This window comes from Gadus macrocephalus, chromosome 2 (genome assembly GCF_031168955.1).
Source record: "Gadus macrocephalus chromosome 2, ASM3116895v1".
Lineage (NCBI taxonomy): Eukaryota > Metazoa > Chordata > Actinopteri > Gadiformes > Gadidae > Gadus > Gadus macrocephalus.
Window position 1 is genome coordinate 3,750,766 of NC_082383.1, and position 12,836 is coordinate 3,763,601.

Here is a 12,836-nt window from a genome sequence, read left to right on the forward strand (position 1 = left end):
TGTGTGTAGTTTTGAACTTTCTTGACTTGCTTTTTTCTTTTTTGATTTCCTGAGAGATTGCGTAGGCAGGCCGGGCCCGGGAGAGTAGGAGGCGGTTTAATTATGGTTTATTATGGTTTTATTATGGTTTCCTTATGGTTTTATTATGTTTGTATTGGGTGTGTGAGTGGGGGCGTGTCCGGATCAGCTGACTCACGTCACATGATCCTCGCTTCCTCCGGTTCTGGAGCGGCTGACACACTGCAGGGCAAGTATCACCACGAGTCGACGACATAACTTTAACTACTTCATCCACTACAAGTACATAATAAGACCACCAACCACTGTGCAGCGGTTCAACGTGCGTTCGTAAGGGTTCTGCTGTAGTCTGACAGGAGTTCTTCGGTTGCTGGTCCAAAACCTCAGAAGGCTGCTCTTGTATTCCTCTACTTATTAATCCAGTCCGATCAAGACGTCAGACAGCGGGTCAAAGTCACCCAGCTGCGCCCCGCGGAGATAAGAGATGCAGTTCGGATATGAATAGTGTTTGAGACGACCCGAGGCTGTCGTTTGAAGTGCTATTCCGCTGTGTTCTGTAAGTCCGAAGGAGAAGATGCCTTCTAACGGGAGCGTGTCCGACGCCCCGATCACCCAGTTCATCAATTGCCGAATACTCAAAGAGCACACGCTGCAAAGGTAGGAGAAAGTCGGTCTGAAGGAAGTGTACGGTACGCTTGCTGAAGTTTGTAAAGTTAGCATGGCGAGTAGCTTCAAGGGTTGGGATCCACTGCCGATATAAACAGTGTTGGGATCCACTGCCGTTATAAACAGTGTCGGGATCCACTGCCGTTATAAACAGTGTTGGGATCCACTGCCGTTATAAACTGTCGGGATCCACTGCCTCTGTAAACAGTGTTGGGATCCACTGCCGTTATAAACAGTGTTGGGATCCACTGCCTCTATAAACAGTGTTGGGATCCACTGCCGTTATAAACAGTGTCGGGAAGTCTGTACTAATTGTAGTTTTGGATATGTTTAGTTCGAGGTTGTGTTCTGTGCATCAGTTAACCAGGGCCCCCATCAGGTTACCCAGGTGGTCTCCCCCTGTAGAGCGACCTCATTGGCTGCTCCTGTAGAGCGACCTCATTGGCTGCTCCTGTAGAGCGACCTCATTGGCTGCACCTGTGGAGCGACCTCATTGGCTGCACCTGTGGAGCGACCTCATTGGCTGCACATGTAGAGCGACCTCATTGGCTGCCCTTATGGAGCGACCTCATTGGCTGCCCTTATGGAGCGACCTCATTGGCTGCCCTTATGGAGCGACCTCATTGGCTGCCCTTATGGAGCGACCTCATTGGCTGCCCCTGTCTCCAGGGAGGACCTGTGGGTTCGGGACGGCCGTATCCTGGACCCGGAGAAGCTGTTCTTTGACGAGCAGGGCTACGCCGACCGCCAGCTGGACTGCGGGGGCGCCATCCTGGCCCCCGGCTTCATCGATGTGCAGCTCAACGGTAGGACCCGGAGCGCCACAACCTACCCTGGATCTCCTCTCTGAAGGATCCAAGGCGACTTACGGTTAATACACACATTGACGACGGCAGAGTCGACCATGTAAGGCGACAGCCAGCTCGTCAGGAGCAGTTAGAGGTGAAGTGTCTTGCTCAGGGACACATCAACACTCAGCTAGGAGGAGCTGGGGATCAAACAAGACAACTGCTCTACCTCCTGAGCTAAGCCCGACCCCTATTTGATTTGATGAAGGCCTTTACCCGTGCAAGCACATTTGATAACCCTGATATCAACCTCAACTCCATCAGAGCAGCGTGGACTCGCCTGTGATGAGCAGACATTCAAATAGAAGTGTGTTTGACCTGTTTTCTGATTAGGTGTATGAATATTCAATAAAATGGAAGGAGTAAAAATGTACAGATTTGTGTTTAGTCTAAAGACCCCGCTCTGGGGGGATCGCCTAGCCTTCCTCCACCCGTCAGCGGGTGGTGGGGGTGGAGGAGGAGGTCAGGTGATGAGGTGGTGGAGGAGGTCAGGTGATGAGGTGGTGGAGGAGGTCAGGTGATGAGGTGGTGGAGGAGGTCAGGTGATGAGGTGGTGGAGGAGGTCAGGTGATGAGGTGGTGGAGGTGGAGGTAAGGTGATGAGGTGCTGGTGTTTCAGGGGGCTACGGCGTCGACTTCTCCACGCCGTCGGAGGACCCCGGCGCCGGTGTGGCCTTCGTGGCCAAGAAGATCCTGGAGCACGGAGTCACGTCCTTCTGCCCGACGCTAGTCACGTCGCCCCCTAGCGTCTACCACAAGGTACTGCAACGGTTCTCATTCTTTACCGGTTGGGACCCAAAAACCTCTAGGGGGTTCACTAGAGACTAGCCTGTAGTTCCTCTAACGACCTCTAGGGGGTGCACTAGAGACTAGCCTGTAGTTCCTCTAGCGGCCTCTAGGGGGTTCACTGTGTGGATGCAATAGCTGATTAAAGGTGACATATAATACCACCAGGTGTGAGTGTGATTAGCCCCACCTGGTGGTATAATATGTCACCTTTAAGGACTTGTGATCAATTATAATCCGTTTGGTGTTTCAGGTCCTCCCTGAGGTCAAAGTTCAGAGTGGAGGGGTGCATGGTGCCGGCGTTCTGGGTAACATGATCAAATATACCACTTTATAGTTTGTTTTATCATAATGATATAGCTGGATTATTATTGATTATAGATTGATGTGTCTTCTGATTGTCCCGTGGTCCCCAGGGGTCCACCTGGAGGGGCCGTTCATCAGCCTGGAGAAGAAGGGCGCCCACCCCGAGCAGTTCCTTCGGACCTTCGGGGGGTCTGGGGGGGTGAACCCCCTGCTGGAGGTCTACGGTGGCCTGGACAACGTTTCCATGGTGACGCTGGCGCCAGAGCTGGCCGGCAGCCAATCAGTGGTGGAGGAGCTGAGTCAGAGAGGCGTCACTGTGTCCCTAGGTGGGTTAGGGGCGGGGTCAACCGGAACAGGGGTCAGGGGTCAACCTGACCGGGGGTCATACTGACCAAGGGTCAGGGGCGCACTGCCTAGAATAAAACACTAGTTCCCTCTCTTTAAAATACTTCATTGAGTCTCTAGTGGTATGCGCTAGGCTAGGCGTTAGCCTTTCTTTTGGGTTATTACGAAGCAAGCGATGGGTTTCTTCTATTTACACATGACAGGAAGTGAGTGAGGAGTACTTCCTGTCTGCAGGGCACTCGGTGGCTAACCTGTCTCAGGCGGAGGAGGCGGTTCAGCAGGGAGCGTCCTTCATCACACACCTCTTCAACGCCATGCTACCAGTGAGTCCACAAGTACAGCTCAACCCTACAAGTACAGCTCACCCCTACAAGTACAACTCACCCCTACAAGTAGAACTCATCCCTACATCTAGAACTCACCCCTACAAGTAGAAGTACAACTCACCTCTACAAGTAGAGGTACAACTCACCCCTACAAGTAGAGGTACAACTCACCCATACAAGTACAGCTCACCGTGCGTGCGTGTGTGTGCGTGCGTAGGCGTTATTCGATAGCCTGGTAATGTGTATAGGCCTACGTACGGTAGGAACATTCATACTGGTTTAAATAATACATTTTATAGTATTTCCCATCTTTGTTGATGCATTGTTTTGTTGTTTTACAGTGGGTTGTGTACTGTTGTCGTGTTGTGTTAATCCGTTGTGCAGTTCCACCACCGGGACCCGGGCATCGTGGGGTTATTAACGAGCGACCGGATCCCCGCCGGCCGCTCGGTGTTCTACGGGATGATCGCCGACGGGATCCACACCAACCCGGCGGCGCTGCGCATCGCCCACCGGGCGCACCCCGCAGGTGGGCTACCGGACCCCCCCCCCCCCGGGCAGGGGGGTTAGGGGGTCACCCTGCAGGGAGGGTTAGGGGGTCACCCTGCAGGGAGGGTTAGGGGGTGGGCTACAGGGAGGGTTAGGGGGTCACCCCGGGTGGGCCGGGACCCAGGGCAGGGCTGGTAGTGACGACGGTGACTAGCTGGGCAGGGTGTTGATCAGCTGATGAATTAGGATGTTGACTAGTTGGTTAGTGTGAGGCAGGGTCAATTGAGGTAAGGGTGTTCCCATCTGGTTAGTTAGGATGGTGACTAGCTTGTTAGGGTGTTGACTAGTTTGGATGTTAGTTAGGGCTGGTTAACGTTAGGGTGTTATCACTTTCGTCTTGGTCCAGTTCCGATAAACCTTCTGGTTAGATTAGTTAGTTAGGGTAGGTAAGGTCAGTTGGGGTTGTTAGTGTTGGTTGTAACTGCGGTCCTGCTGCAGGTCTGGTCCTGGTGACCGATGCCATCATGGCCATGGGCCTGCCCCCCGGGCGCCACACCCTGGGCCAGCAGGTCATCGAGATCCAGGGGCTCCACGCCTACGTAGCAGGTAACACCTTAACCAGCTCACCTGTCCCTAACCAGCTCACCTGTCCCTAACCTAGTTCACCTGTCCCTAACCTAGCTCACCGTTCACCCTTAACCTAGATCACCTGTCCCTAACCTAGTTCACCTTTCAACCTTAACCTAGTTCACCTGTCCCTAACCTAGTTCACCTTTCAACCTTAACCTAGTTCACCTGTCCCTAACCTAGTTCACCTGGACTTTTTACTGTACTATTATAGTATAATGCAGTGTACTATGTAGTATTCTAGTTTATATTTAGTCATAGCTATAGTTTTCTAAGCGTAGAATGTAGTTATACTGTTTCTAGTTGATAGTCGTATTCTAAACGTGTTTTGGGGTCTAGGAACCACGACTCTGAGCGGCAGCATCGCCACCATGGACATGTGTGTCCGCCACTTCCAACAAGCCTCAGGTCAGTGCTGTTTGGTTTTCCAGGCTGCAGTGTACTGAGCGTTCCAGGCTGCAGTGTACTGAGCGTTCCAGGCTGCAGTGTACTTAGTGTCCCAGGCTGCAGTGTACTTAGTGTTCCAGGTCGCAGTGTACTTAGTGTCCCAGGCTGCAGTGTACTGAGTGTTCCAGGTCGCAGTGTACTGAGTGTTCCAGGTCGCAGTGTACTGAGTGTTCCAGGTCGCAGTGTACTGAGTGGTCCAGGTCGCAGTGTACTGAGTGATCCAGGTCGCAGTGTACTGAGTGCTCCAGGTCGCAGTGTACTGAGTGCTCCAGGTCGCAGTGTACTGAGTGCTCCAGATCGCAGTGTACTTAGTGTTCCAGGTCGCAGTGTACTTAGTGTTCCAGGTCGCAGTGTACTGAGTGCTCCAGGTCGCAGTGTACGGATGCCGCCTTCATAGCAGCTCGGAGGTTCGGAAGCTCTTACGTGTCTTTATGTAAACCTTCCCTTCTTCCGAAATAAGAGTGTTCAGGAAACGTTCGTAGGCTATGACATGAAACCGGAAAAACAGGTCGTTAGTGAGACTAGACTTCATAACAACAACAAGTATGGATGCCCACAGGGACCTCTTTGCGCTTATTTGCTGAATCAGATGAATCAGTTATCAGGACTGCTTGCGATGGTTGAACATGAGCGAGAATTATCAGGTGATGTTTATAATTGTAAGCTATAATGTGTAGTAATGCAAATGTTAGATTGGGTGTTAAGTTCGCCTCTTATTGCTTGCTGCAAGTTCACTTTAGTCTATCAATGAAATGGGCAGCCATTGTCGTGACGTCAACTTGGAGGCTCGGGTTGCTCTACTTCCGAACGAAACTCCGAGCCAAAACTCCGACCCAACAGAGTGTTCAAAGCACTTTCCTCGAGCTTAAGGTCCGAACCTCCAAACCTCCCGGAAACTCAGTTTTGAAGGCGGCATGAGTGTTCCAGGTTGCAGTGTACTGAGTGTGACAGTGTTCCAGGTTGCAGTGTGCTGAGTGTGGCAGTGTTCCAGGTTGCAGTGTACTGAGTGTGACAGTGTTCCAGGTTGCAGTGTACTGAGTGTGGCAGTGTTCCAGGTTGCAGTGTACTGAGTGTGACAGTGTTCCAGGTTGCAGCGTTCCTGAGGCTCTGGAAGCAGCTTCCCTCCATCCCGCTCAGCTCCTTGGGATCAGCCACCAGAAGGGAAGCCTGGAGTACGGCTGTGATGCGGGTAAAATACAATATACACATCAAATCATATAATATAATGATATATCATAATACATCAGAACCTCACACATCCTGCAGGCGGGCTGCAGTCAGGTCAATGCTGAATCACCATCAGAACCCCAATGATGTTGGTTTCACTCTTTAAAGAGGACTTGTAGCTACTGACCCACATACTGATGTCATGGTGACATAACGGAGCCGATGTCACGGTAACGGAGATGATGTCATGGTAACGGAGGTGATGTCATGGTGACATAACGGAGCTGATGTCATGGTAACGGAGGTGATGTCATTGTAACAGAGGTGATGTCATGGGGACATGACGGAGCTGATGTCATGGTAACGGAGGTGATGTCATTGTCACGGTGGTGATGTCATGGTAACGGAGGTGATGTCATGGGTCCAGACCTGGTGCTGATGGATGACCAGATGGTCCTGGAGGCCACCTATATCTCGGGGGTGGAGGTGTGGAGGAAGTGACATCAGCCATGGAAGACCTCAACATGCAGGTACTAGAGATGGTTAGTTTAGTTACCAGGATAGAGATGGTTTAATGTAGTTAACCAGGTTAGAGATGGTTAGTTTAGTTACCAGGTTAGAGTTGGCTTAATGTAGTTAACCAGGTTAGAGATGGTTAGTTTAGTTACCAGGTTAGATGGTTTAATGGTGTTACCAGGTTAGAGATGGTGAAAGTAAGTTACTAGGTAAGTGATGGTCAGGTCTAGCTACTGAGTCAGAGGGAGTAAGGGGAAGTTGCTAGGTTGCCTAGTTTTAGCGTTAGTGGCTAGGTTACGTAGGGTTAGCGTTAGTTGCTAGGTAACGTAGGGTTCAGGTTAGTTGCTAGGTAACGTAGGATTCAGGTTAGTTGCTATGTAACGTAGGGTCCAGGTTAGTTGCTAGGTTACGTTGGGTTAGTGGTGGCCAACGGTGTCTTCTCCTCCAGTCCACCAGAGGGCGCTAGTGTCCCGGTGACGACCCTTCCTGTGATGAGGGGGAGGGTGCAGCCCCCCAGGTGACGACAGAGAGACCGCTACAGGACGTGATGCAGACCGCTGGTGCCTTCAGGATGCAGTCATAGTGGTGGTGATGAGGGTGAACATGTACTCTTTATATACATTACAGATGACAGTTTTGTCTGAGATATTATATGGCTTCCGATTTCATGTCACATTCAACACAACGAGAAAAAACTACTTTTGTAATTTGAAATAAATATTTACACAATGCCCGAGACTTAATGTATCAGTGGTGTTTTTATGAATTATTGTTAGGGTTAGGTCATGTTGGGGTTAAGTCATGTTTGTTTGGGTTAGGTCATGCTTGGGTTAAGTCATGCTGGGGTTCAGTCTTAGTTCTGGGATTTCTTCCTTCCCAGTGAGCAGGAAAGCCAAATGTGGAAGGATGGATTTAATTGATTTGAACCCTTCACAGACATAGTACCCGTGTATCATCACATTACAACATCAGCCGTACTTCTGCTAGAACCATGAACCCTGAATCACCAGTATGAGTCAGTGCCTCCTGGGAGATGAACCCAGCTGCACTCACTGAGTCTCCTCACAGTTCAGGAGCATGGAACAGTTGGTTCATTAGATCATTTGGTCACAAGAGGTTTGTCTTTATTGGTCCAGAACAGCAGCAGAACCACAGACGGGATGGTTCTGCTCTGGTGGAATGTCTTTAAGGTTCCAGTCAGTGTCTTGTCTTTGGTCGGTCCCAGAAAACAACTTGTGGGAAGACGTCTTGTTCTCCTGAGCAGCGGGTTCACACTGGTTCTGCAGCGCTGGGAGTCACCCCAGGAACGTGGACATGAAGACACTGGTGTCCAGGTTGAGGGTGGCGTGCCACCAGCGGTCGGGGAAGAACAGAACCTGGGAACGGAGCCAAGCATCACATTTTAAATATCACGATAAACAAGTTCTTAATGACCGACCACCCGGAGGTGAAGGTTGAGGCCGTGGTTCAAAAACTAGACGAGGCTCAGGAAGAAGAGCGGTGGACTCTTATGTGGAACAGTGGACACATTTCACACTGACGCTGTTGGCCTGAGATCCAGAGCCTGACCGATACAAGGGAGTAAAAGATTACCCATACCGACATATATCGGACGATACTCCAAATATATATCTATATCTATACATGTATATCTATAGATATATATCTATATATCTATGTATCATGGTAACCTGGGGGTCGAGCAGCAGAGGAGGGGGTGATGGTGGGGGGGGGGGGGGGGGTCCGCCCTCACCTCTCCGGGGCGGATGGTGCACTCCAGGGGTGCCTCCTCCGGGGGCAGGATGGGGTAGGTCTCCTGCAGCCAGGAGAGGGTGGTCCGGTTGGGGTGGAAGTGGGGCTCCTGGTCCGGGGGGTACAGGAACCAGCGCTGGAGGAACAGAGACACGGTGACCCCCAGAGCTAAAGGGACCCCCAGACAGCCCCCCCCCCCTCCTAGGTAGCAGGACACTGGCTGCTGGTGTGAGGGTCGCCCCGCGTGGAGAGGGTCTGGAGACGCTCACTCTACCCCCCCCTCGAGGTGGGGCATTAGTGACCTCGTGATGAGGCTGTGCCTCAGAGGCTCAACTCTACTTCATAGTCTCCGAGGAGGTATTTATTGTTCAAAGTATTTGCTACAAACTCGTCATTGATTTAGCTCGGTACTCGTTAGCTGGGGAGGAGGACCGGCCACTTCCTGGTTGGAAGGAACCATCTCAGAGATCAGGGGTCAGGACCGGACTGACCTTTCTCCCGTAGAGGACCTCTGAGAAGCCAGGCCCGTGCCAGTGGAATGGAACGCCGGAACCAGGTCCTGGAACAGAGAGAGACCGGCTTTAGACCACAACTACAGCCTCACAGAGAGACCGGCTAGAGCACAACTACACCCTCAGAGAGAGAGACCGGCTCTAGACTACACCCTCACAGAGAGACCGGCTCTAGACTACACCCTCAGAGAGAGACCGGCTCTAGACTACACCCTCAGAGAGAGACCGGCTAGACCACAACTACACCCTCAGAGAGAGACCGGCTTTAGACCACAACTACACCCTCACAGAGAGACCGGCTCTAGACCACAACTACACCCTCAGAGAGAGAGACCGGCTCTAGACTACACCCTCACAGAGAGACCGGCTCTAGACTACACCCTCAGAGAGAGACCGGCTAGACCACAACTACACCCTCAGAGAGAGACCGGCTCTAGACCACAACTACACCCTCACAGAGAGACCGGCTCTAGACCACAACTACACCCTCAGAGAGAGAGACCGGCTCTAGACTACACCCTCACAGAGAGACCGGCTCTAGACTACACCCTCACAGAAAGACCGGCTCGAGACCACAACTACACCCTCACACCCCCCATTACTACACCCTCCTGTCCCCATTCCAAACTCAAGTCAACAATAGAATCCAAGTGCCATCTGAACTCTAACGTCCTTCCCCTCTAGTGCGGCTCATCGTGGGCCGACCGACCTGCGACCCCGAAGCTGTAGGCGGCCGTGGTCCCGGGGAGCCCGTAGGGGGGGGGCTGGTACTGGTCAAACAGGGGACTCCACTCCGTGAAGTTGTTGTCTCCGAAGAAATACAGAGTGTCTGTAGGAGAACCAGGAAGTCAGGAGAGGAACAGGTACACAAACATCCTGCCTCGGGTTTTACTTTGCGCTTGTACAGTGTGCGTTTAAGTGTGCGTGCGTTTCAGAGTGTTTTAATGTGTGTTGGCGTGTGTTTTAGCATGTGTGTTAGCATGTGTTGGCGTGTGTTGTAGCATGTGTGCTAGCATGTGTTAGCTCACCGCTGCCCAGGGCGTCGGCGGACTGAGGCTTCAGCAGGACGTCAACGTACTCCCGGAACGGCACGTCCACTGCAACAATAGATCCGTCAGCATGAGTACTATAGTACTACTACTGCTACACTCTTGGTAGTACAACTACACTATTGGAAGTACTAGGCTACTCTTGGAACTATAGTGTGTCGTTCAAATGGTTTAGACCAAATGTAGTATGTGGTATAGTGCAGGGATTCACATCTGGGGGTACAACCTCAAAAAAGCTAGTCCAAAGTACCTTGCCTGCTCCGTGATGACCTGTCTCTGTACTGTCTAACCCCTACCTGCTCCTTAATGACCTGTCTCTGTACTGTCTAACCCCTACCTGCTCCTTAATGACCTGTCTCTGGACTGTCTAACCCCTACCTGCTCCTTAGTGACCTGTCTCTGTACTGTCTAACCCCTACCTGCTCCGTGATGACCTGTCTCTGTACTGTCTAACCCCTACCTGCTCCTTAATGACCTGTCTCTGGACTGTCTAACCCCTACCTGCTCCTTAATGACCTGTCTCTCTACAGTCTAACCCCTACCTGCTCCTTAATGACCTGTCTCTCTACAGTCTAACCCCTACCTGCTCCTTAATGACCTGTCTATGTACTGTCTAACCCCTACCTGCTCCTTAATGACCTGTCTCTGTACTGTCTAACCCGTACCTGCTCCTTAATGACCTGTCTCTGTACTGTCTAACCCCTCCATGTTTCTTAATGACGTGTCTTACTGTATAACCCCTACCTGCTCCTTAATGACCTGTCTCTGTACTGTCTAACCCCTACCTGCTCCTTAATGACCTGTCTCTCTACAGTCTAACCCCTACCTGCTCCTTAATGACCTGTCTATGTACTGTCTAACCCCTACCTGCTCCTTAATGACCTGTCTCTGTACTGTCTAACCCGTACCTGTTCCTTAATGACCTGTCTCTGTACTGTCTAACCCCTACCTGTTCCTTAATGACCTGTCTCTGTACAGTCTAACCCCTACCTGCTCCTTAATGACCTGTCTCTGTACTGTCTAACCCCTACCTGCTCCTTAATGACCTGTCTCTGTACTGTCTAACCCCTCCATGTTTCTTAATGACGTGTCTTACTGTATAACCCCTACCCTCTAATGGCCTGTCTCTGTATCTAGTGTAAGCTTCGTATAGCCTCGCTGTAGTAAGTTGGCCTTCATACCTTTCTTGTAAGAGTGCGTGTTGGCCGTACTCAGCCTTATGCTCCGATCTCCAAACGACCCCAGGAGATTGGTCTTGGAACACAATAACCTGAACTTCTACAAAATAAGTTAACAAAATCTGTTATATTCAATAAAACAACCTATTGTACCACTAACGTCAGTAACATTCAATAATACTACCTATAGTACTACTAACATCAATTACATTCAATAATACGACCGATAGTACTAGTAACATCAGTTAGATTCAATAATACTACCTAGTACTAGTAACATCAGTTACATTCAATAATACAACTTGTAGTTCTAGTTACATCAGTTACATTTCAATAATGCTACCTATAGTACAACTAACATCAATTATATTGAAAATACTACCTATAGTACCACTAACATCAGTTATATTCAATAATACTACCTATAGTACCACTAACATCAGTTACATTCAATAATACTACCTATAGTACCACTAACATCAGTTATATTCAATAATACTACCTATAGTACCACTAACATCAGTTATATTCAATAATACTACCTATAGTCCTAGTAAGACCACTGACTGGTTCTGGTGATGTTTAGACCTCATTGGGTCTGGTGTTAGTGATGATGAAGATGATGATGAAGGGCTCACCGTGTTGTCCGTGATCCCGGTGAGGATGACCGGCCGTGTGTAGGCGTAACTGGGAGGACGGAACACAGAGGATCAACACACACACACACACACACACACACACACACACACACACACACACACACACACACACACACACACACACACACACACACACACACACACACACACACACACACACACACACGTCTCACCGCTCGATGAACTGGCGGTGCGTCAGGGACGCGGCGTCGAGCACGTCGATGGAGCACGGCCCCTCGTCCTGCAGCCCGACCTCTGACCCCGATGCCCTGGGGTTAGGAGGTCAGATCCAGGGGTCACACGTGGTGCGCCACTAGGGCCACATTGTGCGCATTGTTAAATTGTAATTGTTATCAAGTATTTGGACCACTATTAAGACCAGGTGCAGAGGTGAATGTGAGGGTTATAATATAGTGTACATCTCATGTTTAATTCATCTGAAAACGTCCGGTTTCAGGAAACCATCTGCTTTAACCTCCGTTGATATCGGTCAATCTCTCCGTTATTAGAATGACGTGTATAACCGGACAGCTGTTAGGACGCCGTCATGCGTGTTACATGTGAACTGCAGATGATTGTACTGTTACAGTGTAGGGAGTGATGAAGAGTCAGTAACATGATTGTACTGTTACAGTGTACAGAGTGATGAAGAGTCAGTAACATGATTGTACTGTTACAGGGGACAGTAATGAAGAGTCAGTAACATGATTGTACTGTTACAGTGGACAGAGTGATGAAGAGTCAGTAACACGAATGTACTGTTAGTGTTCAGATAAATGATAGTCAGTAACTTGAATGTACTGTTAGTGTACAGAGTGATGATAGAGTCAGTAACATGTATGCACTGTTAGTGTACAGAGTGACGATAGAGTCAGTAACATGACGACGCGCTGTGAGCTCACCAGCCCCCTCCGTCCCGCTCCGGGGTCCCGCCGCAGGGGGGCAGCCACACCGCCGCTAAGAGGAGGAGAGACAGCACCTCCTTATGGTCCATTCCCAGCCCTCCACACAAGAACCTCACGAAGGAAACTATCACGCTTCAACACATTCTGTATTGATGGTTCATCCGCGATATGAACCATCCTACGGTGTGCTGAGGTGTTTCCGGTAAACCGTCCAATCAGAAAGGTACACAATGATTCCCCC

At 50.3% G+C, this 12,836-nt stretch overlaps 2 protein-coding genes across 3 annotated transcripts; one reads left to right on the top strand and one right to left on the bottom strand.

The window, feature by feature from the left end:
• The first annotated feature begins 59 nt into the window (after positions 1–59).
• On the top strand, positions 60–7,278 carry amdhd2 (amidohydrolase domain containing 2). 2 transcript variants are annotated; one of them, XM_060071391.1, is made up of 12 exons: positions 60–675; positions 1,354–1,490; positions 2,151–2,290; positions 2,571–2,625; positions 2,734–2,949; positions 3,203–3,291; positions 3,679–3,823; positions 4,282–4,389; positions 4,750–4,818; positions 5,945–6,046; positions 6,452–6,566; positions 6,989–7,278. In XM_060071391.1, the coding sequence occupies exons 1-11, from the start codon at positions 593–595 to the stop codon at positions 6,523–6,525; spliced, it is 1,218 nt and encodes a 405-aa protein (XP_059927374.1). In that variant the 5' UTR covers positions 60–592; the 3' UTR covers positions 6,526–6,566; positions 6,989–7,278. The 2 variants fall into 2 exon arrangements, with proteins under 2 accessions (XP_059927374.1, XP_059927365.1); XM_060071382.1 differs by having other exon boundaries at positions 66–675; positions 6,452–6,554.
• A 159-nt stretch (positions 7,279–7,437) lies between these two features.
• On the bottom strand, positions 7,438–12,806 carry jmjd8 (jumonji domain containing 8). The gene is made up of 9 exons (XM_060071568.1): positions 12,593–12,806; positions 11,864–11,959; positions 11,670–11,718; positions 11,035–11,131; positions 9,833–9,901; positions 9,514–9,633; positions 8,784–8,851; positions 8,294–8,428; positions 7,438–7,916 (listed from the first exon to the last, which is right to left on the bottom strand). Exons 1-9 carry the CDS (start codon positions 12,682–12,684, stop codon positions 7,836–7,838), a joined length of 807 nt encoding a protein of 268 aa, XP_059927551.1. The 5' UTR covers positions 12,685–12,806; the 3' UTR covers positions 7,438–7,835.
• Between the last annotated feature and the right edge of the window lie 30 nt (positions 12,807–12,836).